At 42.5% G+C, this 27,858-nt stretch overlaps 1 protein-coding gene across 1 annotated transcript in view; it reads left to right on the forward strand.

The window, feature by feature from the left end:
- gucy2g (guanylate cyclase 2g) overlaps window positions 1–27,858 on the forward strand; it is a 96,096-nt gene that overhangs the window by 36,544 nt on the left and 31,694 nt on the right. Inside the window, exons 4-11 of the mRNA XM_024007202.2 lie at window positions 15,009–15,118; window positions 18,208–18,390; window positions 21,681–21,825; window positions 22,743–22,878; window positions 23,036–23,139; window positions 24,941–25,107; window positions 25,269–25,412; window positions 25,750–25,833. Of these exons, the coding sequence (XP_023862970.2) occupies window positions 15,009–15,118; window positions 18,208–18,390; window positions 21,681–21,825; window positions 22,743–22,878; window positions 23,036–23,139; window positions 24,941–25,107; window positions 25,269–25,412; window positions 25,750–25,833 (1,073 nt within the window). The remainder of the gene's footprint in view (window positions 1–15,008; window positions 15,119–18,207; window positions 18,391–21,680; window positions 21,826–22,742; window positions 22,879–23,035; window positions 23,140–24,940; window positions 25,108–25,268; window positions 25,413–25,749; window positions 25,834–27,858) is intronic.

Consider the following 27,858-nt stretch of genomic DNA (forward strand, 5'->3'; position numbering starts at 1 on the left):
TGGCAACAAATTAGTCATAGTGGCAGAACAAGCAAGGAGGTGGGCAGAGCCAAGCACGATTTAAAAAAAAGTCGGGCCAAAACTTAGTCCACTCTGTCATTTAAAAAAAAATCCTCATCAATCTACACACAATATCCCATAATGACATTACAAAAACAGTTTTTAGACTTTGCTAAAAAATACAAAATTTAAAAAATGAAATATCACATTTACATAAGTATTCAGACCCTTTACTCAGTACATTGTTGAAGCACCTTTGGCAGCGATTACAGCCTGGAGTCTTCTTGGTATGACACTATAAGCTTGGCACACCTGTATTTGGGGAGTCTCAAGCTCTGTCTGGTTGGATGGGAGTGTCGCTGCACAGCTATTTTCAGGTCTCTCCAGAGATGTTAGATCGGGTTCAAGTCTGGGCTCTGGCTGGCCACTCAAGGACATTCAGAGACCCAAAGCCACTCCTGAGTTGTCTTGCTGTGTGTGTAGGTCGTTGTCCTGTTGGAAGGTGAATCTTCACCCCATTCTGAAGTCCTGAGTGCCTGGAGCAGGTTTTCATCGAGGATCCCTCTGTACTTTACTCCGTTCATCTTTCCCTCGATCCTGACTAGCTCTCAGTCGCTGCCTCTGAAAAACATCCCCACAGGATGATGTGCTTCCACCATGCTTCACTTTAGGGATTGTGCCAGGTTTCCTCCATACGCTTGGCATTCAGGCAAAGAGTTCAATCTTGGTTTCATCAGACCAGAGAATCTTCTTTCTCATGGTCAGAGTCCTTTAGGTGCCTCTTTTCAAACTCCAAGCGGGCTGTCATGTGCATTTTACTGAGGAGTGGTTCTGTCTGGCCACTCTACCGTAAAGGCCTGATTGGTGAAGTGCTGCAGAGATGGTTGTCCTTCTGAAAGTTCTCCATCTCCACAGGGGAACTCTGGAGCCATCCCTGACCAAGGCACTTCTACCCCGATTGCTCAGTTTGGCCGGGCGGCCCTCTAGGAAGCGTCTTGGTGGTTCCAAACTTCTTCCACTTAAGAATGATGGAGGCCACTGTGGGAACCTTCAATGCTGTCTACATTTTTTGCTGTCTACAATCCTGTCTCGGAGCTCGAACAATTCCTTCGACCTCATGGCTGTTGGCGTTTTTGCTCTGACAACTGTGGGACCTTATATAGACAGGAGTGTGCCTTTCCAAATCATGTCCAAACAATTTAAATACCATAGGTGCACTCCAATAAAGAAACATCTCAGGATGATCAATGGAAACAGGATGCACCTGAGCTCTTTCAGTCTCATAGCAAACGGTCTGATACTTATGTAATAAGGTATTTCTGTTTTTGTTTTTAAATACATTTACAAACATTTCTAAAAACCTGTTTTCGCTTAGTCATTAAAGAGTATTGTGTGTAAATTGACCAGGAAAACATTTTATTTAATCAATTTTAGAATAACTGAACATAACAAAATATGGACAAAGTCAAGGGTCTGAATACTCTACGAATGTACTGTACATGTACTTATCTGGAGTGCCTGAGGGTGGCGCTGTTACCCTGCCTCAGTGTGCTAATATATTACGTGGTGTGATGTAAAAAGTAATACAAAGGAAGCTCAACATTACAAAACATGGAACAAATGAGACCACCAACTACTCTGAACCTAGAGGGAAATTGGAGTGTGGATGGAGAAATTCAACCCTTATATCATCGCCAGTGGCATCTCAGAGGAATCCGAAAAAGTGAAATGTGCCACATTCTTGCAGCTAGCCAGAAAGATGCAATCAAGGTATTCAATTTTGACAATGATGTAGATGACTTGGACATAAGAGCTTTTCCGAACGTACTGTGAGCCACGGAAAAATTGGACATACCTAAGGCATATCTTTTTTACGAGAGTGCAAGGACAAACAGAGTCAATTGATGCTTATTTGACTGATCTAAAAAATAAAGCAAAAGACTAAGTTTCAACAACATACCGAGTCACTGCTCAGGACAGAATTGTGTGCGGAATCACAAATGACCAAGTTCGATGGCAGATTACTCAGAGAACCAGATCTCCTGCTAGCTAGACCAATAGACATTTGCCGTGCTAGTGAAGTGAGCCAGAGCCATTTGATAATGCTTCATGAGTTAGYCAAAGACAGTGCACAGCTAGTAAAAGAAAGATCACAGGGAGAATGCTCACGTMGTGGGTACAAACARGAACCAAAAAAGTGTCCAGCATATGGTCAGTTAAGCAAAGTATGTTACAGAAAAAATTATTATGCCAAAAAGTGCTCCTCACGCACACACACGGGCAGAAAATCTGAGGATTCACAGCATAGACAGGGGATAACAGCAGGAAATGAGGACATGTTRGTTGAGACAATTGAAGTGAAACAGAGTGAAGTACAATGTGTAGCTCAGCTAGTGAATGTCAATGAGAAAAATACTGAGAAAGAGCAGTGGACAGAAACACTGAAAATTAACATCCAGAAACATACTGTTACGCTATATACAGGAGCTCACTGTAACGTCTTATCTTATCTGTGAGAGACTTGAAAACACTGAAAGTGAAATTCAGTGTCGATTCCATGCAAAAATCCAACTGTAAGCTTGTGACGTATTCTGGCAACCAGAGTCTCTGATACCGCAGGATCAGACTGCCAGGGAGAAACTGTGGCGGCTTATACAAAAGGCACGACAAGAGGGAAAGAAGGCTGGGTTCAAGGGCCCACACGTGTTCATCAAAAGAAGAAAGATTACTGGTTAACTCTGATGACATGAACCACACTTGAACTGTGAGTACTGCCAAGAGTACATTTACTGTGGTGCCACGAGTAAATGTACTGTCCGAACTACAATTTAGGAACACTTGCCAACCAAAAAAATAAAGAGATTTGTTATACTGTTAACCACCTCAACTGAGCGTAGATTTCCGTCGAAGTAACGCTGTCAAGGTTTACTGTTTTGCTTTATTGTTCACATTACTACATCTGTTGTCTAGTTTGTGTCTCTTTCTTTTTTAATGCAGGAGTTTGTTTTCAACTCACTCAATATCGTTAGCCTGAATGCTTGGGGTTTGAGAGATCTTACAAAAAGGAAAGCCTTATTTTTATATTGTAAACACAATAACACAGATTTGATCCTTCTTCAGGAAACTCTTTCATGTGAAAGTGACTTGAAATTTTGGAAGTCACAATGGGGAGACATGGCCTATTTCAGTCATGGATCAAACCAATCTTCTGGTGTTTTGATGCTTATCCACAAGTTTAAAGGCGACATTCTAGAATCCACATCTTCACAGGATGGGAGATGGGTCACAGAAATGGTTAAACTTAAAAATTATATTTTCATCATCTGTAATGTGTATGGACATAAGTCACGTGCTCCAAATAAGACCCTTTTGGCCAAATTTAACAGAAAATTACAGGATTTGACGCAACAAATACTCAAAGGTTTTTCTGATTCTATCAGGGAATTTTAACGAAATGCTGATAGTTTTTCTCCTGGAATGAGTCAAAGCTCTCAAAATCATCATAACATTATGCAAGGATCTCTCTGTTATTTCAATCTGGATGCAAAGGGTTACAGTTGAAGTCAGAAGTTTACATACACCTTAGCCAAATACATTTCAACTCAGATTTTCACAATTCCTGACATTTAATCCTAGTAAAATTCCCTGTCTTAGGTCAGTTAGGATCCCCACTTTATTTTAAGAATGTGAAATGTCAGAATAATAGTAGAGAGAATMATTTATTTCAACTTGTATTTCTTTCATCACATTCCCAGTGGGTCAGATGTTTACATACACTCAATTAGTATTTGGTAGCATTGCCTTTAAATTGTTTAACTTGGGTCAAACGTTTCGGGTAGCCTTCCACAAGCTTCCCACAATAAGTTGGGTGAATTTTGGCCCATTCCTCCTGACAGAGCTGGTGTGACGGAGTCAGGTTTGTAGGCCTCCTTGCTCGCACACGCTTTTTCAGTTCTGTCCACACATTTTCTATGGCACTGAGGTTAGGCTTTGTGATGGCCACTCCAATACCTTGACTTTGTTGTCCTTAAGCCATTTTGCCACAACTTTGGAAGTATGCTTGGTCATTGTCCATTGGAAGACCCATTTGCGACCAAGCTTTAACTTCCTGACTGATGTCTTGAGATGTTGCTTCAATATATCCACATAATTTTACTGCCTCATGATGCCATCTATTGTGTGACGTGCACCAGTCCCTCCAGCAGAAAAGCACCCCACAAACATGATGCGCACCCCCGTGCTTCACGGTTGGGATGGTGTTCTTGGCTTGCAAGCCTCCCCCTTTTTCCTCCAAACATAATGATGGTCATTATGGCCAAACAATATATTTTTATTTCATCAGACCAGAGGACATTTCTCCAAAAAGTATGATCTTTGTCCCCATGTGCAGTTGCAAACCATGATCTGGCTTTTTTATGTGGGTTTTGGAGCAGCCTTTCGGGTTGTCGATATAGGACTTATTTTACTGTGAAATACTTTTGTACCTGTTTCCTCCAGCATCTTCACAAGGTCCTATGCTGTTGTTCTGGGATTGATTTGCACTTTTCACACCAAAGTACGTTCATCTCTAGGAGACAGAACGTGTCTCCTTCCTGAGCGGTATAACGGCTGCGTGGTCCCATGGTGTTATACTTGCGTACTATGTTTTGTACAGATGAACGTGGTACCTTCAGGCGTTTGGAAATTGCTCCCAAGGATGGACCAGACTTGTGGTGGTCAACAATTCTTTTCTGAGGTTTTGGCTGATTTCTTTTGATTTTCCCATGATGTCAAGCAATGAGCACTGAGTTTGAAGGTAGGCCTTGAAATACATCCACAGGTACACCTCCAATTGACTCAAATGATGTCAATTAGCCTATCAGAAGCTTCTAAAGCCATGACATCATTTTCTGGAATTTTCCAAAGCTGTTTAAAGGCACATCAACTTAGTGTATGTAAACTTCTGACCCACTGGAATTGTGATACAGTGAATTATAAGTGAAATAATCTGTCTGTAAACAATTGTTGGAAAAATTACGTGCCAAAACTATAGTTTTTAAACAAGAAATTGTGACTGGTTGAAAAACGAGTTTTAATCCCAACCTAATGTATGTAAACTTCCGACTTCAACTGTATACCCGGACCAACAAAACTATGTAACAAAAATATTTATAATTTCTACGTTTTTGTTACAATTTGTTATAGATGTAGATCATCAGTTGGCTCCCTTTTCTGATCATCACTTGATTTCCCTGAATTTACAAGCTACTAAAAAATTGAATGGTATTCAAGGATATTGAAATTCAACAACACACTTCATAAAGATCCTATTTTCATTGGAAACATAAAATTGTTAACCACAAGATATTTTGCAAGAAAAGACTTGGGTCATGGAAGTAGATCGCAATTCTTCAAATATAAGTCAGAGTTGTAGCCATTTGTCACGTTCCTGACCTGTTTTCTCTTGTTTTGTATGTGTTTAGTTGGTCAGGGCGTGAGTTGGGATGGGCAGTCTGTGTTGTTTGTTCTATGTGGGTGGTGATTGTTAATTAGCCTTATATGGTTCTCAATCAGGGACAGGTGTTATTCATTTCCTCTGATTGAGAATCATATATAGGTAGGCTGTTTTACACTGTTAGTTTGTGGGTGATTGTCTTCCGTGTCTGTGTTTGTCGCGCCACACGGGACTGTTTCGGTTTGTGTAGTCTGCTCTGTTCGTGCGTTCTTCGTGTGTCTGTAGTTCTCATGTTTAGGTCAGTCTACGTCGTTTTGTTTATTTTGTATCAATTCAAGTGGTTCTTCGTGTTTCGGTTTTGTTTAAATAAATTCATTATGACTGCATACCTCGATGCGTATTGGTCCGACCCATGCTTCTCCTCTTCAGACGAAGGGAGGAGAGCACCGTTACAGAATCACCCACCAACAAAGGATCAAGCAACGAGGGAAAAAGCAGCAACTACAACGCAGGATTACAGGAATAAGGAGGATTTCTGGACATGGAGGAAATACTGGACGGAAAGGGACCCTGGGCCAAACTGGAGAATATCGCGCTCTCGTGAGTGGAAGGAGGCAGCCACAGCCCAGGAGCGGTGGTATGAGGAGGCAGCACGTAAGCGAGGCTGGAAGTCTGTGAGTCAAGCCCAAAATTTCTTGGGGGGGGGGCTAAAAGGGAATGTGGCGAAGTCAGGTAGGAGACCTGCGCCAACTCCCTGTACTTACTGTGGAGAGCGAGAGTACGGGCAGACACCGTGTTACGCAGTAGAGCGCACGCACGGTGTCTCCTGTACGTGTGCATAGCCCGGTACGGTACATACCAGCTCCTCGTATCTGCCGGGCAGATTGAGCATTGAGCAAGTGCCATGAAGCCGGCTCTACATATATGGCCTCCAGTACGTCTCCTCGGGCCGGCTTACATGGCACCAGCCTTACCGCATGGTGTCCCGGTTCGCCTACATAGCCCGGTGCGGGTTATTCCACCTCCCCGCACTGGTCGGGCTACGGGGAGCATACAACCAGGTAAGGTTGGGCAGGCTCAGTGCTCAAGGAGCCAGTACGCCTGCACGGTCCGGTATTTCCGGCGCCACCTCCCGCCCAGCCCAGTACCACCAGTGCCTACACCACGCACCAGGCTTCCTGTGCATCTCCAGAGCCAGTTCCTCCTCCACGCACTAGCCCTGTGTGTGTGTCTCCAGCCCGGTACCACCCAGTTCCGCACCATGCACCAAGCCTCCTGTGCGTTTCCAGAGTCCTGTGCGTCCTGTTGCTGCTCCCCGCACTACCCGTGATGCGTGTCCACAGCCCGGTACCACCAGTTCCAGCACCACGCACCAGGCCTAATGTGCGGTCTCCAGGGTCCAGTATGCCCTGTTCCTTCTCCTCGCACTTGCCTTCAGGTGCGTGTCCCAGCCGGTACACCAGTTCCGGCACCACGCACCAGGCCTACAGTGCGCCTCAGCCGGCCAGAGTCTGCAGTCTGCCCAACGCCGTCTGAGCTGTCCGTCTGCCAAGCGCCCTGCGCTGCCCGTCTGCCTTGAGCCTTCAGAGCGCCCGTCTGCCTTGAGCCTTCAGAGCGCCCGTCTGCTTGAGCCTTCAAAGCCGCCCGTCTGTCCCGAGCCTTCAAAGCCGCCCGTCTGTCCCGAGCCTTCAAAGCCGCCCGTCTGTCCCGAGCCTTCAAAGCCGCCCGTCTGTCCCGAGCCTTCAAGCCGCCCGTCTGTCCCGAGCCTTCAGAGCCGTCCGCCAGACATGAGCCGCCAGAGCCGTCCGCCAGACAGGAGCCGCCAGAGCCGTCGCCCAGACGGGAGCCGCCAGAGCCGTCCGCCAGCCATGAGCGTCCAGAGCCGTCAGCCAGCCATGAGGTCCAGAGCCGTCAGCCAGCCATGAGCGTCCAGAGCCGCCGCCAGCCATGAGCGTCCAGAGCCGCAGCCAGCCATGAGCGTCCAGAGCCGTCAGCCAGCCATGAGCGTCCAGAGCCGTCAGCAGCATCAGCGTCCAGAGCCGTCAGCCAGCCATGAGCGTCCAGACCGTCAGCCAGCCATGAGCGTCCAGAGCCGTCAGCCAGCCAGAGCTCAGAGCCGTCAGCAGCCATGAGCGTCAGAGCCGTCAGCCAGCCATGAGCGTCCCAGAAGCCGTCAGCCAGCATGAGCGTCCAGAGCGTCAGCCAGCCATGAGCGTCCAGAGCCGTCAGCCAGCCATGAGCGTCCGAGCCGTCAGCCAGCCATGACGTCCAGAGCGTCAGCCAGCCATGAGCGTCCAGAGCCGTCAGTCAGTCCGGAGCTGCGTCAGTCAGTCGGAGCTGCCGTCAGTCAGTCCGGAGCTGCCGTCCCTCAGTCCGGAGCTGCGTCCCTCAGTCCGAGCTGCCGTCCCTCAGTCCGGAGCTGCCGTCCCTCAGTCCGGAGCTGCCGTCCCTCAGTCCGGAGCTGCGTCCCTCAGGTCCGGAGCTGCCGTCCCTCGTCCGAGCTGCCGTCCCTCAGTCCGAGCTGCCCTTGTCCCGCTGATGCCCTTGTCCCGCTGATCCCCTGTCCCGCTGATGCCCCTTGTCCGCTGATGCCCCTTGTCCCGCTGATGCCCCTTGTCCCGCTGATGCCCCTTGTCCCGCTGATGCCCCTTTGCCGTGATGCCCTTTATTTAGGTGGGTGTATTTGAGGGTGGTCATTGGGAGGAGGCTACAAAAGCGGGATTGACTATGGTGGGGTGGGAACCACGCCCAGAGCCTGAGCCGCCACCGTGATTGATGCCCACCCAGACCCTCCCTAGACTTGTTGATGGTGCGTCCGGAGTTCGCACCTTGAGGGGGGGGTTATGTCACGTTCTGACCCTTTTCTCTTGTTTTGTATGTGTTTAGTTGGTCAGGGCGTGAGTTGGGATGGGCAGTCTGTGTTTGTTCTATGTGGAGTGTGATTGTTAATTAGCCTTATAGTGGTTCAATCAGGGACAGGTGTTATTCATTTCCTTGATGGAGAATCATATATAGGTAGGCTGTTTTACACTGTTAGTTTGTGGGTGATTGTCTTCCGTGTCTGTGTTTGTCGCGCCACACGGGACTGTTTCGGTTTGTGTAGTCTGTACCTGTTCGTGCGTTCTTCGTGTGTCTGTAAGTTCTCATGTTTAGGTCAGTCTACGTCGTTTTGTTATTTTGTATCAATTCAAGTGTTCTTCGTGTTTTCGGTTTTGTTTAAATAAATTCATTATGACTGCATACCTCGATGCGTATTGGTCCGACCCATGCTTCTCCTCTTCAGACGAAGAGGAGGAGAGCAGCCGTTACACCATTAAACGTGCCAAAGAGCTGAAGCACCTGAAGTACCTTAGAGAAAAATATTTGCTGAGCAAGCTTGACAGTTTTCTAAAGAAAGATAATGTATCTCAAGAAGCAGAGTCTTTAAACCTATTCAACAAGAATTAGAATAGCTTCAGACGGATCTGGCAAAGTGTGCCTTTGTCAGATCAAGAGCAAAATGGATTGAAGAAACACCAGTTATTGTTTTGCACTTGAAAAGAGAAACTACAATAGAAAATCTATAACGGCAATCAAAATTATTAATGTATTATGCAAAAATCCCATTACAATATCAACATTTGTCAATTCCTTTTATGAAAACCTTTATAACTTAGAATTTCAGGAAGATGGTTGTGAAAGCTACATTTGCCACATTCAGAATTATCTTCCTGTTATTGAGAATGATATTTCCACTCAATTTGCGATTCACCTGTGTCAATTGAAGAAATTAGAGAGGTTCTGAATTCAATGATAAAAGGGAAGTCACCTGGCCCTGATGGCCTGTCAGTTGAATTCTATAGGCAGTTTTGGAAGTCAGTAGAAGACCCTATTTTTAGTATGTTTCAAGATTGCATTGAAAATTGTGAAATTGTCTCCGCTATGAAAAAGGGCCTTATTTCACTGATTCCGAAGCCTGAGAAAGACCCTTCTCTCATTGACAACTGGAGACCAATTACTTTATTAAATATTGATTACAAATTGATTGCTCTGGTTTATGCCAAAATATTAAAGAAAGCAGTAGATACCATTATAAATGAGACTCAGGATTTATGAAGGGCCGTCACATAAGCTCCAACATTCGTTTAGTTTAACAGAGAAATACAAATTTCCCAACTGGCTGATGATACTACTKTTTTTTTAAAAGACAAAGACCAGGTCGTCCATGCCCTTAAAGCTATCACTGCATTCTCTATTGCATCTGGATTAAAACTGAACATTTCAAAATGCGAAATCTTATGTTTGTTTGACTCTGATAAAGAAATAGAAAATATTCCTGTAAAGGATTGTGTTAAATATTTAGGAATACATCTATCAAAAAATCCTGGGTCAGACAACATATGAATTTCTCTCCTAAAATTAAGAAAACCTATAATATATTTATTAATTGGCTACAAAGGGATATTTCTATACAAGGCAGAGGGACCATCTCACTTTGTGTACCCATCATTATCTGTATTTGTAAATCCCTCCACCTGTAAAGAGATCAACGAGACCTTTCTTGACTTCATCTGGAAAAATAAGTCTCACAAACTAAAAAAGTCAGTCCTTTCAAATGAAAGATGTGATGGAGGTCTAGAAGTGTTGGATTTTGTTGACATTAATAATACTTTCAAGATCAATTGGTTGAAAAGATGTTTGGTAAATACAGAGAACCCGTTAAATTGGCTAGGTTTCACCAACAGGCTTTAATGTCCTGAAAAAAATGTTTCCTGCCCAATTCTTCTCCACATAAAGCTCTTTTGTGYATTAATTCTGACATAATTGTAAGGTCATTGTTCTACCTTAGCTGGCATGAGATGAATATTGACTTTGTTCTTGATGTTTTTCGACAACAGGGTAATATTCTTTCATATGAACAATTCATAACATTGAATGAGTTTCCAATACCTTTCACAGAGTTTATTTCTGTGATCAAAGGCATTCCCAGTGGTCTAACTACACTAATGAAAACTCATCTTAGCTTTGGTGATGATAACAGAGGTTATCCAGAACTCAGTTTGGAAGGCGTGGGCTTACTTGAGAAATCTTGTTGTAACAAATACATAAGGACAAATTTTCCATTCAAGGAAACCAACTTATGCCTAGAGGAACATTTTTCTGGAACATGCTTATTCCTGATGTTGTCTGGAAAAAAGTTTGGTTGATGCCTTACAAATATTAAATASCAATCAAATTTAAGGAAGTGCACTTTAAGATTCCACATAAGATATATCCATGTAATTCATGTTGTCCAAATTAGTTGATATTAGTTGATGATATCTGTGTTTTCTGCAAAAAAGGTGAAAATCTGACTCACTTGTTCTATGAATGTAAATCTGTGATTGATTTTTGGAAAAACCTTGCAGAATACTTATTTATCTGTTTGAACAGTACCCATGTTTTTGACATAATGGATATAATATGTTACTATTGCAATAACAAGACCATTGAAATGATTGTGAATTATTTATTTTTTCTTGCCAAATACTTTATACACAAACAAAAATTCCAGAATTCTATACCAAATTTACAAATATTTTTGATTGAATTTAATCATCTTGTTAAGACACTATCCATAGTGAATCAGATTTTTCTGAGTGAATACAATTGCATTAGAATTGTCATATTTAYAAAAAWATATATATAATATATATATATTATACATATATTTTGTATGTATTTAGTATTTTCTTGTTTATACCTGTGTTTTGTTTTGTTAGATATGTTAGATGTAAGTTGTTGARTATTTTGTATAATAATTAAAAAATATATACAGTGGGGCAAAAAAGTATTTAGTCAGCCACCAATTGTGCAAGTTCTCCCACTTAAAAAGATGAGAGAGGCCTGTAATTTTCATCATAGGTACACATCAACTATGACAGATAAAATGAGAAAAAATAAACCAGAAAATCATATTGTAAGATTTTTTATGAATTTATTTGCAAATTATGGTGGAAAATAAGTATTTGGTCAATAACCAAAGTTTATTCTCAATACTTTGATATTAACCCTTGTTGGCAATGACAGAGGTCAATACGTATCTTCTGACTAAGTCATTTAACAAAGCGATTTTATCACACACTGTGCTGGGTGATTTGGCCCATTCCTCCTGCAGATCTCCTTCTAGAGACAAGCAGTGGATTTTGAGGAAGCTGTTGCTGGGCACACAACAGGACTTTCAACCTCCCTCCAAAGATTTATCTATGGGGATATGAAGAATCTGGACGCACGCTAGGCCACCCACGACCTTGAAATGCTTCTTACCGAAGCCACTCCTTCGTGTTGCCCAGGCGGGTGTTTGGGATCATTGTCATGCTGAAAGAACCCAAGCCACGGTTTCATCTTCCAATGCCCTTGCCTGATGGAGGAGGTTTTCACTCAAAATCTCACGAACATGGCCCCATTCATTCTTTCCGTTTACACGGAATCAGTCGTCCTGGTCCCTTTGCCAGAAAAAACAGCCCCAAACATGATGTTTTCCAACCCCCATGCTTCACAGTAATGGTATAGTGTTTCTTTGGATGCAACTCAGCATTCCTTGTACCTCCAAACACGCACGAGTGAGTTTTTTACCAAAAAGTTATGTTTTGGTTTCATCTGCACATATGACATTGTCTCCCAATCTTTTCTGGATTCAATCCAAATGCTCTCTAGCAAACTTCAATGGGCCTGGACATGTACTGGCTTAAGCATGGGGACAAAGTCTTGCACTGCAGGTTTTGAGTCCCTGGCGGTGTAGTGTGTTACTGATAGTAGGCTTTGTTACTTTGGTCCCAGCTCTTTGCAGGTCATTCACTAGGTCCCCCTGTGTGGTTCTGGGATTTTTGCTCACCGTTCTTGTGATCATTTTGACCCCACGGGGGTAGATCTTGCGTGGAGCCCCAGATCGAGGGAGATTATCAGTGGTCTTGTATGTCTTCCATTTCCTAATAATTGCTCCCACAGTTGATTTCTTCAAACCAAGCTACTTACCTATTGCAGATTCAGTCTTCCCAGCCTGTGCAGGTCTACAATTTTGTTTCTGGTGTCCTTTGACAGCTCTTTGGTCTTGGCCATAGTGGAGTTTGGAGTGTGACTGTCTTTTATACTGATAACAAGTTCAAACAGGTCCATTAATACAGGTAACGAGTGGAGGACAGAGGAGCCTCTTAAAGAAGAAGTTACAGGTCTGTGAGAGACAGAAATCTTGCTTGTTTGTAGGTGACCAAATACTTATTTTCCACCATAATTTGCAAATAAATTCATTAAAAATCCTACAATGTGATTTTCTGGATTTCTTTTTCTCATTTTGTCAGCCATAGTTGAAGTGTACCTATGATGAAAATTACAGGCCTCTCTCATCTTTTTAAGTGGGAGAACTTGCACAATTGGTGGCTGACTAAATACTTTTTTGCCCCACTGTATTACAAAAGAGAAACAAAATATATAATAATACAAGGATTCTGTTATTTCACATGCAAAAGTGATTCATTCTAATAAAAACTTTTTATATTTTGGGGACAGGGTTTGTAGTGTAGAGTTACCACCTGTGGATCTGAAGATTGTGGGTTCGCCTCCTGAAGGATACATTTTGACCATGATTCAGTTTATAGTTTTGTGAGCCCCCTGCCGACACACACGCACGCACGCACGCACGCACACACACACACACACACACACACTTATTGAAATGTTGTAGTGGGCTCTTAAAATAACCTTTGGTTTTCTGGAGTGGCAGGCAAGTGGCAGTGAGTGTGGTGGTGTGTAGTACTGCGTCTGTCTTGCTAGAACTTCCGTAGAGACCGGCTCCGACTCTAAAGGAAGAAGTCTTGCCCTCATCCTTGAAATGAACAACATCCCAATGGTACTGCTCAGAGACAGAGTGCTTTATGGCAGAGTGGAGGATTGTGCGCATGAGTCTGTCACGGAGAAATGCAAGCTTTCCCATGTAGAGCTGAAAAACGATTTGTGCCAATTCAAATGGACACAGTACACACGCACACTAAAATGGTGACCTTAAAACAGTTACAGTTTAATTAATGGCTGTGATAGGAGAAAACTAAGGATGGATCAACAACATTGTAGTTACTCCACAATACTAACCTAATTGACAGAGTGAAAAGAAGGAAGCCTATACAGAACAAAACTTTTTCAAAACATGCATCCTGTTTACAACAAGGCACTAAAGTAATACTGCAAAGAAATGTGGCAAAGCAATTAACCTTTTGTCCTGAATACAAAGTGTTATGTTTGGGGCAAATCCAATACAACACATTACTGAGTATCACTCTCCATATTTTCGAGCATAGTGGTGGCTGCATCATGTTATGGATATGCTTTTAATCGTTAAGGTCTCTGGAGTTTTTCAGGATAAAAAGAAACGGAACGGAAAATCCTAGAGGAAAACCTGGTTCAGTCTGCTTTGCAACAGACACTGTGAGATTAATTCACCTTTCAGCAGGACAATAACCTAAAACACATGGCCAAATCTACACTGGAGRTGGTTAGAAAGAAGACAGTGAATGTTCCTGAGTGGCCGAGTGACAGTTTTGACTTAAATCTACTTGAAAATCTATGGCAAGACTTGAAAATGGTTGTCTAGCAATGATCAGAACCCAATTTGGCAGAACTCGAATAATGTTTTTAAAGAATAATGGACAAATGTTGCACAATCCAGCTGTGGACAGTTCTTAGAGACTTACCCAGAAGACTCACAGCTGTAATCACTGCCAATGGTGTTTCAACAAAGTATTGATTCAGGGGTGTGAATASTTATGTAAATTATATATTTCTTTATTTCATTTTCAATAKATTTGTAAAAATGTCTTTTAAACATGTTTTCATTTTGTCATTATGGCGTATTGTGTATAAATGGGCGAATTCATGCTATAACACAACAAACGGTTAAATATTTCAAGGGGTATGAATACTTTCTGAATGCACTGTAAATAGTTAATGTGTACATGTTGATTATTTGTTGTATTTCCAGGAGCTTGCTCATTTGTCTTTACTCCATGTTGGTTTAAATTGGTTTCTGTTTTTTTGCTTCCCTCTGGAAAATCAGCTGTTAATATCAAAAAGGTTTGAATCTCAAGCAAACCTGCCTACACATAGTTTGAAAGACAATACCAACATAGATACTTTAGTAGCCCAGAGCTGTCTGCTGGAAAACCTTGGTAGAGCATGGGTGGAATAGGCATTGCGTGAGTTTCCTTTKTTTTTCGGCTTCAGACCAATGCRTACMTCACACAAAACGTTGTTWTTTGMTTTTAATTCGCTCTATGCACTGAACATAATCAATCACAGCTAAAGTAATTGAAAGTATTGACCTGACATAATTTTACTCAGGTCTATTCATTTTGCGAGACTAAGCTCCTACCACCAACCAGCTGTACGTTATGGGCCGGTTTCCCAGAAACAGATTAATYTTAGTCCTGAACTAAAAAGCATTCTGAATGGATTCCATGAAAAGCACTATTGAGTCCAGGACTAGGTTTTATCTGTCAAGGAAACTGGCCAAAAATGCTTACTGAATCCTAAGTTACCGAAACCATAATTTRCCGTCTTCTCCTAGTGATTGTGGTGATGACCAACGCCGAGGATGCAATTAACCTTTTAATGGAGGCGGAGAGGCAAGACCTAATGGCTGGAGAGTATGTTTTCTTCCTTCTGCAGCATTTTGAGGTCAGTGGCAATTTGGTAAGTAAGCCTTTCTTAATTCAAGTTTCAAGTTGTTAATGTCACGTCCACAAATATAGTYCAATGCCTTTCTTGCAAGCTCCAAACCCAACAATGCAGTAATCAAAATCAATGTAGCATTAAAAATAACGTAAGGTAGAACAAAAACACACAATAAATAAAAAATAAGAAGAACACGAGAATGTTAGAAGCTATATACAGGGTCAGTTCCAACACCATATTTACAATGTGCATGGAGTGATAGAACTAGATATGTATAAGGGTAAGGTGACTATGTGTAACCGATGTGAAATGGCTAGCTAGTTAGCGGTGGTGCGTGCTAATAGCGTTTCAATCGGTGACGTCACTCGCTTTGAGACCTTGAAGTAGTGGTCCCCCTTGTTCTGCAAGGGCCGCGGCTTTTGTGAGCGATGGGTAACGATGCTTCGTGGTGACTGTTGTTGATGTGTGCAGAGGGTCCTGGTTCGCGCGAGCGGACGGACTAAAGTTAAAACTGTTTTACATTGGTGCTGTTGACCGGATCACTGGTTGCTGCGGAAAAGGAGGAGGTCGAAAGGGGGTGAGTGTAACCGATGTGAAATGGTAGCTAGTTAGCGTGTGGTGCGCACTATAGCGTTTCAATCGTTGACGTCACTCGCTTTGAGACCTTGAAGTAGGGGTTCCCCTTGCTCTGCAAGGGCCGTGGCTTTTGTGGAGCGATGGTAACGATGCTTCGTGGGTGACTGTTGTTGATGTGTGGCAGAGGGTCCCTGGTTCGCGCCCGGATTGGGGCTAGGGGACGGACTAAAAGTTAAACTGTTACATATGCATCAGGATATATAATAACAGAGTAGCAGCAGCGTAAATTATGATTGTATGTGAGTGTGTGTGCGTGTGTTGTAGAGTCCAGTATAAATGTGTGTGCATGTTATTATGTGTGTGTGTTGGAGTGTCATTGTGCGTGAGTGTGTAGCTTGATGCACAGTTGGGGTTAGTTAAAGTTAGGGTTAATTAAAATATGAGTTTGTTTTTTGGTGCTCAGATCATGTCATCAGAAGAAAAACTCCCGGACCTTGAGGCTGAGGATTTTCTGAAATGTACACTGTATTATGTCAATGTTACACCCTATCTATAGATTTAGGATCAGCAATCAGAATCTCCTCCCCCAAACCTACCTTAATTCAGCTTCTTGATATGCCACAACTGTCCAGGTGGATGGATTATCTTGGCAAATGAGAAATGCTCACAAACAGGGATGTACACATCTGTGCACTACATTTAAAGAAAAAAATATAATATATATATACAGTTGAAGTCGGAAATTTACAATTAGGTTGGAGTCATTAAAACTTGTTTTTCAACCACTCCACACATTTCTTGTTAACAAACTATAGTTTTGGCAGTCGGTTAGGACATCTACTTTGTTGCATGACACAAGTAATTTTTTTCCAAACAATTGTTGACAGAAAGATTATTTCACTATAATTCACTGTCATCACACAATTCCAGTAGGTCAGAAGTTTTACATACACTAAGTTGACTGTGCCTTTAAAACAGCATGGAAAATTCCAGAAAATGATGACATGGCTTTTAGAAGCTTCTGCATCAGGTTATTAATTGAATCGTCATTTTGAGTCAACTGGAGTGTACCTGTGGATGTATTTCAAGACCCCTTAAACTCAGCTGACTCTTTGCTTCGACATCATGGGGAATCAAACAAAATCAGCCAAAGCTCTGGTCGGCATCCTTTGGAGCAAATTTCCAACACCTGAACGGCTACCACGTTCATCTGTACAAACAATAGTACGCAAGTATAAACCACCACCATGGGACCCACGCAGCCGTCAAACCTCTCAAGAAGAAGACGCGTTCCTGTCTCCTAGAGATGAACGTAACTTGGTGTGAAAAGTGCAAGATCAATCCCAGAACAACAGCGAAGGACCTTGTGAAGATGCTGGAGGAAACAAGTAACAAAGTATCTATATCCACAGTAAAACGAGTCCTATATCGACATAACCTGAAAGGCCGCTCACAAGGAAGAAGCCACTGCTCCAAACCCCCATAAAAAAAGCCAGACTAACTGCACATGGGACAAGATCTTACTTTTTGGAGAAATGTCCTTTGGTCTGATGAAACAAAAATGGAACTGTTTATCCTCAATGACCATCGTTATGTTTGGAGGAAAAAAAGGGAGGCTTGCAAGCCGAAAGAACACCATCCCAACCGTGAAGCACGGGGGTTGGCAGCATCATGTAGTGGGGGTGTTTTTGCTGCAGGAGGGACTGGTGCACTTCACCAAAATAGATGGCATCATGAGGCAGTAAAATTATGTGGATATATTGAAGCAACATCTCAAGACATCAGTCAGGAAGTTAAAGCTTGGTCGCAAATGGGTCTTCCAAATGGACAATGACCCCAAGCATACTTCCAAAGATGTGGCAAAATGGCTTAAGGACAACAAAGTCAAGGTATTGGAGTGGCCATCACAATGCCCTGACCTCAAACCTATAGAAAATGTGTGGAAAGAACTGAAAAAGCGTGTGCAAGCAAGGAGGCCTACAAACCTGACTCAGTTACACCAGCTCTGTCAGGAGGAATGGGCCAAAATTCACCGCACTTATTGAGGGAAGCTTGTGGAAGGCTACCTGAAACATTTGACCCAAGTTAAACAATATCAAGGCAATACTACCAAATACTAATTGAGTGTATGTAAACTTCTGACCCACTGGGAATGTGATGAAAGCAATAAAAGCTGAAATAAATCATTCTCTCTACTATTATTCTGACATTTCACATTCTTAAAATAAAGTGGTGATCCTAACTGACCTAGACAGGGACTTTTTACTAGGATTAATTGTCAGGAATTGTGAAAAACTGAGTTTAAATGTATTTGGCTAAGGTGTATGTAAACTTCCGACTTCAACTGCATGTGTCGTTAGGTGTACGTCTCATACCGATACCAAGCTCAGTACTGGCTTTACTTTACTCAAATTTAAGAGGTACGATAAACAAGAGCAGAGGAGAGGGGAACAACTTTTTACACTGGAATGCAGTCATAAAAACCCATCTTTGTCCACCACTTTTGGTTTGAACAGGACAACCTGTGGAAATATGCCATGAACAACAGGACAGACCTGGCGACCATGAGGGCCTTCGAAATGGCCTTTGTCATTGGTCAGAAGTCCAACGAGGGTTACGACTACTACGACTTCTTTGAGCAAGTCTATGAGAGGCTGAAGACGCACCCTTTTCACACCAAACTTACATCAGAAAAAGAGGTGAGAGACAAGAGTTTCTCAATGTTACCAGTTTTTTTTGCATAATCCATCATAATTGGTGCATTTGAGCGGATTACTTTTGTCAAATCGTCTTTCAWAGTGTATTGCATTATGGAGCATTGGTGTCAGTTGGGTATGGCAGTCGTAATACTAATACCCTCGTAATACCCTAGCTCAACACCATTAATGTTAAAGTAGGCTACAAAAAAGTAGACTAAAATCATTCCAATCCCAAATCAAATGTAATGGCTGTTTTAGAGTTTTAATCGGCTGGCTTTAGGACCATGCGAAACATCGCTCGGAGAGAAACCTCCAGCCTTTCTCTCGAGTTAAGAAAGCAGAGAGCAGAGACAGTGTCAGACAGTTTGCTTTGCCATTCAGCCGTTTAGGTAGTGCACCAATTGCTTTGAATTTGATGTCGGCATTTGAACGCGGCCTTGTAACCATCACGGCCAGTTGTTATAAAAATAATTGAAAAGATGATAACACGAGCAATAAATACACAATGAGTAACGATAGCTTGGCTATATACACGGGGTATCAGTACAGAGTCYATGCAGCAGTACGAGGTAATTGAGGTAGATATGTACATATAGGTGGGGGTAAAGTGACTAGGCAACAGGATAGATKATGAGCAGTAGCAGCAGTGTATGTGATGAGTCAAATGGGGTCAATGCAGATAGACCGGATAGCTATTTGGTTAACTATTCAGCAGTTATTTATTTATTTCAAAGTTATTTAGCAGTTATTAACTATTTACAGTGCATTCAGACACTAATCAGACCCCTTAACCTTTTCCACACTTTTGTTACATTACAGCCTTATTCAAAAATGTATAGCATCTCTTTCTCCTTCATCTATCTACACACAATACCCCATAATGACAAAGCAAAAACAGGTTTGTAGAAAATTTAGCAAATTAATAAAAAAATACAAAACTGAAATATCACATTTACATAGGTATTCAGACCCATTACTCAGTACTTTGTTGAAGCACCTTTGGCAGCGATTACAGCCTCAAGTCTTCTTGGGTATGACGCTACAACCTTGGCACACCTGTATTTGGAGAGTTTCTCCCATTCCTCTCTGCAGATCCTCTCAAGCTTTGTCAGGTTCGATGGGGAGCGTTGCAGCACAGCTATTTTCAGGTTTCTCCAGAGATGTTCAATCGGGTTCAAGTCCGGGCTCTAGCTGGGTCACTCAAGGATATTCAGTGATTTGTCAAGAAGCCACTCCTGCGTTGTCTTGGCTGAGTGCTTATGGTCGTTGTCCTGTTGGAAGGTGAACCTTCGCCCCAGTCTGATGTCCTGYGTGCTCTCGAGCAGGTTATCATCAAGGATCTCTCTGTAATCATCAAGGATCTCAAGGYTCTCTCTCGTTCATCTTTCCCTCGATTGTGACTAGTCTCCCAGTCCCTGCCGCTGAGAAACATCCCGACCGCATGATCCTGCCACCACCATGGTTCACTGTAGGAATGGTGCCAGGTTTCTTCCAGACGTGATGCTTGGCATTCGGGACAAAGAGTTCAATCTTGGTTTCATCAGACCAGAGAATCTTGTTTCTTATGGTCTGAGAGTCCTTTAGGTCCCTTTTGGCAAACTCCAAGCGGGCTGTCATGTGCCTTTTACTGAGGCCAGCTCTAGGAAGAGTCTTAGTGGTTCCAAACTTCTTCCATTAAGAATGATGGAGGCCACTGTGTTCTTGGGGACTTTCAATGCTGTAGAAATGTTTTGGCACCCTTCCCCTGATCTGTGCCTCGACAGAATCCTGTCTCAGAGCTCTACTTACAATTCCTTTGTTCTCATTTTGCTCTGACATGCACTGTCAACTGTGGGACCTTATATAGACAGGTGTGTGCCTTTCCAAGTCATGTCCAATCAATTGAATGTTATTATAAAGGTGACATTTCATGGTGAAAAATAGCTTTAAACTGACACACCGCTTATGGATGTCAGCATTTGAAGTCGCCCTTGTTGTGACTTGCATATATTATGCATCTATTTCACATTGCCCCGCATGCACCGTTCAAGAGTAAATTAGAGAGAGTCAATTTAGATGAGGTTCAGTAGTTGTTAACATTGTATATGCCGTTCCACATATATTTAAACCTTTTATTTTTGGTGATAATTAATGGCTGGGGTCAATTTTTTCGYTATTTTTTTTTCTGTTCTCCAAATAGCATTTTAGAGTTTTTAAACTGTGTAAAAATGCAGTAAATGAGCTTCAACTTCCAACTCCCACACACCCCACTTTGCCATACCCTAGGTTTAGCTGAGCTGAACTGACGCCACTGTTATGGGGATAAAAATGGTCCCAAAAAAAGTCAACTGCGTGAACTTTACAAAAGTCATGTGATCAAGGTCATGACGTTTTGACTACAGTCGACTGCAAGTTTCTGCAGTTGCTCTTCGCCAACTTCATCCTGCAGCCATCACCTGCATTGTGGGAGGCTCTATTGTAAACCAATCATTAGGGAGTTTTTGTTTGACTCACGGGAACATGACAGAAGACATGACTGGAACAGGAACCAACTTTGCCATGATTTATAGCAGGCTACAGTGGATATACAAATGAAAGTGATATTTTTGTCTCTCTCTCACTAATTGATTGTACAATGTACACACACATATATTTCAGTTTGTGTGAWATGGGGTTGAAAACATTTTATTTCAACATTATAAGGAAAACTTAATAAATAAACAATGGAAACATTGCCATGTTGATCTGAGCCTTGCTGTTGGAAAACCACATTAGTGTCTGACTTCACTCCTCGACTTTCGTRTACAGTCGGTTGCATTAGTGTTACCACTCAAATGCACCCGATATCTTTAAGGAAACACTTTACTTGATGAGTACCTACATAAGGACTTCGTAACACATTCATACCTCATACGTATCACATACATGAGCATTTTAACCATATTCATTAGCAGTTTTTCAACTTAAGTTGATATTTTGTTATGTCTTGCAGATGTTGACAATAAGCATTGTATCACATCTCTCAACTAGTAAAAAAMGACAGCTTAAGACAGGGGTTTTTACTAAAAACTTCAGATCAACATTACATTCACATGTGTGGTAAGATCACTTTTAGAACAGTCTCAACTTTGACGTCCAAAATCATGCCCCCGTTAACCCCTTATAGCTTGGCAGAAAGTAACTCAATACACAACACATTGTTTATGTATTGCTTATGAATGCTTTATGAAYTCCCTTCAAGCAAGTCTTACCCTTTTCATTGAGATCTAGTAAACGCATGAGATTCTGCTGTGGGTGATGTTGTGTTCCAGGTTAGCCCTTACTCTGCCTACTTGCACGATGCAGTCCTGCTTTACGCCATGGGACTGAAGGAAGTCCTCAAAGATGGCAAAGACCCCCATGACGGCGGTGAATTGCTCCAGAGACTGAGGAACAAGAACAACATCCACTTCTATGGTAGCTTCAATTCAGCTTCTATTCATTCATGACTAGACAAAAAAAAACTCCAGCACATTTACGTCTGAACTCTGGAATGTTCATTGTCCCTGTCAAATAAATTAAACCTTTAATTTATTTGGTCCCATTACAATGCAGTGACATTCAGAAATCCAAGCCCTGAGCACCTGTCTACACGCAAGTCTATGGGACAGCATAATAATGGTGGCCAGGTAGCCTAGCAGTTAAGCGCGTTTRGGTTMCTGGTTTGAATCCCTGAACTGACAAGGGGATARATCTTRCAATGTGCCCTTGAGCAAGGCACTTAAGCCTAATTACTCCTGTAAGTCACTCTGGAGAAGAGCATATGCTAAATTGTATTATTTCATCTAATCATTTAAATGAATTTACCTGTTTACAGATTTTTCCGTTGAGAAGCAGCTGCCATTGTCAAWAAGAACCTGTTGCACCAAACTGAACAGGGTTGGCTTAGATTGTTGACGGCATGTAACGATATTTCGGCTCTAATGTTTATTGAAAACATACATTTGCACAATGAGCACTTGTTCTCTCTCAAATACATCATTACAGTTGTTGGTAAGCTAGCTAGCTAAATGTTTTGCCATGTTAGCATAGACATGACATCAGTCAAAAAACCTCGAAACAAGACATGGCATCAAGAACAAGATAAAACTAGCTGAAACGAGCCACCTACAACTCCCCACAATGCAGCTGCTTGTCATTATTGCTAGCTGGTCATCCAGAATCATATCAACACACTGCCTTTTGCCCCATTGAAGAGTGCGCATAGTTTTTTGTGACGTTGTCAGCTAACCCATCTATAGAGTATTAATAATTGARGTTGCACTGCTATGGAGGATTTATAAATGAGCGTAATGTAAGCATAATCATTGTATGTGGTGACCTGTGTATTACAGGAGCCTCTGGACTGGTCCACTTTGATYAGGAGGGCGAGAGGAACTTGGACTACTCCATTTTTGATCTGCAGCATACTGATGACAGCACCACATTTGTGCCCATCCTTCATTTTGACAGCCAAACAAAATCTATCAGGTGACACAATGTACAAGTTAATTTCAATTAAATTGCCATTTTACCTTGTAATTTCTTTGTAAATACCTGGCCATTTCTGTATCATACAATTAATTGTGACCGCCATGAATATTGGATAGTAGGTTTGTAGAATACATGTCACGTTGTTCCTTTGCAGACCGACCCCAAAGTTTGTATCTGTGATCTGGCCAAAGGGAACGCCTCCGACTGATAATCCTGACTGTGGCTTTGACAACAAGCTTTGTCAATGGCTCTCCAATGGTAATTCCCAAWATCACCATCCAACAATAATCTACACTAATGGCATCCCACCCTACAGGCGGTAAATCATTGGATCTGATTATTAAAATTCTATYCAATTCACTCTTTGAGGACTGCAACCATAGAAATACTATTTATACATTGTCAATTTGCTGTCTATGGTTATTTTGCTCATTGCTCACTGTCAATTGCTCACTTTTCACATTATGTATACAGAAAAGGTATTTGTTTGCAAATGCAACTTGGGACCTGTAAATAATTATTAAGCTACTCATTTTGAATCCACCAGTGGCATCTTGTGTGACAATAAGAAGTTTTGTTTCCAAAAATGACTGGCCCTTTACTATAGAAATAGGATGACTATTGTGATGCACAGTAAAATCAGTTACTGGCCTGCCCTACGTCATAGAAGGCCCTTCACCATATAAATATAATTGCTCTTGTGATACAAAATTGCCATCGTAATTTGGAATGTTCAGTCAATGAGCATTGTGGGTAATGTAGTCATTCTACGGTTTCCAAATTGTCCTACAAATGCATACATCTTATGCATTGTGACAGCACTGTTACCCATGGCAACCGTGGCATTCCAAAAGCAAAAACTGGAAAAATAAACAAAAATCCAAAAGACAGCAGAATATAGAGTGGCCAGTGACATGTAACAGGATGACACTTTTTTTTTWGCCTAAAATTAAGAATATCTGTGCAAAAATTGTAGGAGAAGATCACATAGATCGTATTAAAAAATGTAATGTCATGAACCTTCAAAGTTCCAAAATGGGGTGCAAATGGCAGCCYTATTGGTCAGGGGGAAATCCAAATCAGTCTAATTGGAATGAATGGCAGTAAGACATATCAGAAATMGTGTAATATAATTATTATCAAGCTAAAATATTATCATATAATTATAAATACAGTTTATACAGGTTMTATAAAAAAATCTGTATAAKTAGCCTCTAAAATAAATGTAAAATACATGTCTCAAATTATTTATTTATTATCCTRTAAAATGTAAATATTATAATTACCAACATAGAAACTAATCGTACACAGTTTCTTACCTTAATGTTGTCGTCCTGATCTCAACAGCGGAGCTGRCAAAGTTGTGAGAAACCTTTCAGGTCCAGTGGAGGCGAGGCGCTTCCTGGTGGCAGCATTCACTTTCAGTCACGGTGCTAAAAATCACAATTTGGTCAAGCCCACCAATGACACATTGGCATCAGTCGTTATTATGTAAATTCAAGATGGTGCTACCCATACCTCTAATAAACCATTGTTCAAGCTCAAAATCTTAAAAATAGAGAAGTTTCTATGTAAAATGCACGTTTAATATTCGTGGATTGAATACATCTACTTTCTTAGCCTTACCTCCTAAAGTCTTTCCATGCCCCTATAACAGTATTATACTATAGATATACTTATATCAGTGTATATATCCATAGCTGTACATTGTGGTCTTGCTGTTAAAGGGACATTACACTCCATAATCAAAGATGATCAAATGTTTTTAAATCTCAAAAATATTCTAATGTCAAAATGAATCCACGTCCCATGTCTTTGATTCTGTGTATAGATCCAGCTATATGCCTCAACCTGAAATTAATGGAAAAGATCAGCGCAGAATAAAATCAGGAAATMATATGGTGCTTATGTTTTACATGTATTTAAGATAGAAACATAAGTATGTCTACACACCAGATGACCTGGGACGTGGTAATGTCTGAAAATATCTGTAAACTTTTTATGTTGAATTGTCCCTTAAATGGTCACTTTAAAGCTAAACCTGGGCTTTTTTAAACAGATATATCCCTGGTGATCTTGCTGGTGGTGTCCCCTCTCATTGGTGTGTCAGCCCTGGTCTTCATTGGCTTCCTTTTGCTGCAGAAGTTCCGGCTGCAGAACAGGCTGGCCGGCTCCTGCTGGTGTATCATCAGCTACAATGAGATCACTATTATCAAAGAGCCTAAAGTATGAGCCAATTKAAAAATGGATATGTCTGAGATTCCTCTCATCTGAAACATGGTGTAAATGGAAACCAAAGGGAAAGGGAAAGGGGATACCTAGTCACTTGTCTAACTGAATGTATTCAACGTATGTATGTAACTAACAAAAATATGGTTAACGTCTAGGGAGTGCCGGCCCTATCTCTGAGCACGACCGCCAGTAAGACTGGAAGTGGAGGCTCCTATCAGACCATCCTCTCCTCCACTAGCTACGGACTGAGAGACAACGCAGGGAAAGAGTACATCTACTCCACTATAGGTCTTTTTCAGGTATACATTGACAGAATACAATCTATTCACTCTACAGCAGGATGACTCTGCTGGTTAAATTAACATACTGTTCCACAGCCATGTCATAAATGACATAGATGTTAGCATGAAAGCCATTATGAATATTGAAGCAAAACTCATGTGTTTTGAACTGTTTATCATGTCAGGTGTTATGAATGCATAATGTATAACCCTTTCAAATGTTCAAGTGTTATCCATAAAGGCCTGCAACTGATACAATCTAATAGATTAGAATAGAATAGATGTTTTAACTGCCACTGTGTGCCTGCCAATGTGTTACTGCCACTGTGTTACTACCTACCTCTATTGTGTTCAGGGAAATCAAGTGGCCATCAAATACATGGAGAATCAATCTGTCAGCGATATCAGGAAGCCATCCATCATCGCAGAGTTCAACATGGTAAGTTGGGTTTCACTAGACTGAAGCCCTTTTYTGGCATTTTCAAACGGCACGACAATTAGTACAATGCCCTTGTAACTTCTAACCATTTCTAGAGTATAAATCCAACAAACACATAGTTAGTACATTTAGAAAGGTAAGAACTGAGCTTTGGAAAGGTAGGCCTATGTAAAATAAATATATAAATATACTTTATATTTTGTGGCAGACCAGGGGGTTTGGTCAAGACGTACACAGATCAGACATGGACAGAGTTGGATTAGCTCGGTTTCAAGGGTGTTTATTTAAAAAACAAATGCAAACAAAATAATCTCCCTCGGGGAGGGGGCTGTCGTCAGTGCGACGTATGTCTCCCTTCTCAATAGGGCATCCGCATTCCCATGCTTAGCCCCTGACCTGTGCACCACAGAAAAAGAGAATCGTTGAAGGGACAAGAACCACCTGGTGACCCAATCGTTTGTGTCCCTTCCCCTMGCCCAAACCAGGGGAGCGTGGTTGGTGACCAGGGTGAAGTGAGTACCCAACACGTAGTACTTGAGAGTGTCTAGCTTCACCGCTAGGCACTGTTTCTCAACAATAGAGTACTTTATCTCTCTGGGTATCAGCTTTTGGCTTATGTACATGATGGGGTGCTCCTCTCCATCGTGTACCTGGGCAGGATGGCCCCTAGTCCCGTGTCGCATGTGTCCATCTGGACCAACATTGGCACCTGGAAATCGGGCATTATGAGAATCGAATGGGAGCACAGCGCTTCCTTCAGGCGCCTGAACGCCACTTCGGTCTCGCTCCGTCTATTTCACGGTTTTCGGGAGGCGGGCCCTGGTTAGATCTGTAAGGGGGAGGCTATAGCCGTAAAGTTGGGGATAAAGCGGCTGTAGTAGGAAGGACTTGACCTGTGTCTTGGTGCGTGGAACGGGCCAGTCACGTTCCGCGTGGACCTTCCTCTCCTGGGGCTTGACGTTCCCCCGTCCGATCAAATACCCCATGTACTCCACCTCCTCGAACCCTAGTTTGCATTTCTTGGGGTTCGCTGTCAATCCGCCTTGCCTGAGCGCATCCAGCACCGCATGTGGATGATGATATCATCCAAATAGGCCGCTGCATACTGTTGGTGGGGTCGAAGTACTTTGTCCATCAGGTGCTGGAATGTGGGTGGGGCTCCGTGGAGACCGAATGGGAGCACCCGGTACTGATATAATCCATCCAGTGTCGAAAACGTTGTCTTCTCCCTGGAGGAGGCTGCCAATGGTACCTGCCAATTTTTTTGGTCAGGTCGAAGAGCTCGTCCACCCTCTGCATGGGGTATGTGTCGAACAATCTGATGTCGTTCTGTTAGGGGAATTAAGTTCTCATGTTCTTTAACCAATTCAATTATTACAGAAGCGCAAGCTACCACGATGGGGCTGCACCATGCGCTGTGGAACTCTTCGACGACCCAAATTTTTAGCATAGCCTCCACTTCCTGCTTCATGGCCTTCCTTCGGGCCTCAGGAATCCGATATGGTTTCTTTTGTACCGTTTCCCCGGGCCAGCCGATATGGCCTCTTTTGTACCGTTTCCCCGGGCCAGATGCGGATGTGGTGTTCAATGAGGGTCGTGCGGCATGGCTTCTCGAAGAACACCGCCATGTTCTGATCGACAAGCTCCCTGAGCACTTGCTTTTGGGCCGGGTCGAGGTCCTCATTGCTCGGAACCACCACTGGTATCGTTGGCGTCTTGGGTCCCGACCATAACACGGCCAAGGCTGTCCTCTGGTACCACTTCTTCAACAGGTTCACGTGGTAAATCTGTTGGGGTTTCCGTCTCCCCGGCTGCCGTGTGCGGTAATTGACGGGTCCCAGCTTCTCTGTCACCTCGTACGGCCCGCGCCATGTTGCCAGGAACTTACTTTCGGCCGTGGGGATTAAGACCAACACCTTGTCTCCCACCTGGAATTCTTGGGGCTGGGTTCCCCCGATTGTAGACCTGGGCTTGGGCGTGTTGGGCCTTCTCCATATGTTCCCTTACCACTGGCCATAGGGCTGT

This window comes from Salvelinus sp. IW2-2015, linkage group LG18, assembly GCF_002910315.2.
Source record: "Salvelinus sp. IW2-2015 linkage group LG18, ASM291031v2, whole genome shotgun sequence".
Taxonomy (NCBI): domain Eukaryota; kingdom Metazoa; phylum Chordata; class Actinopteri; order Salmoniformes; family Salmonidae; genus Salvelinus; species Salvelinus sp. IW2-2015.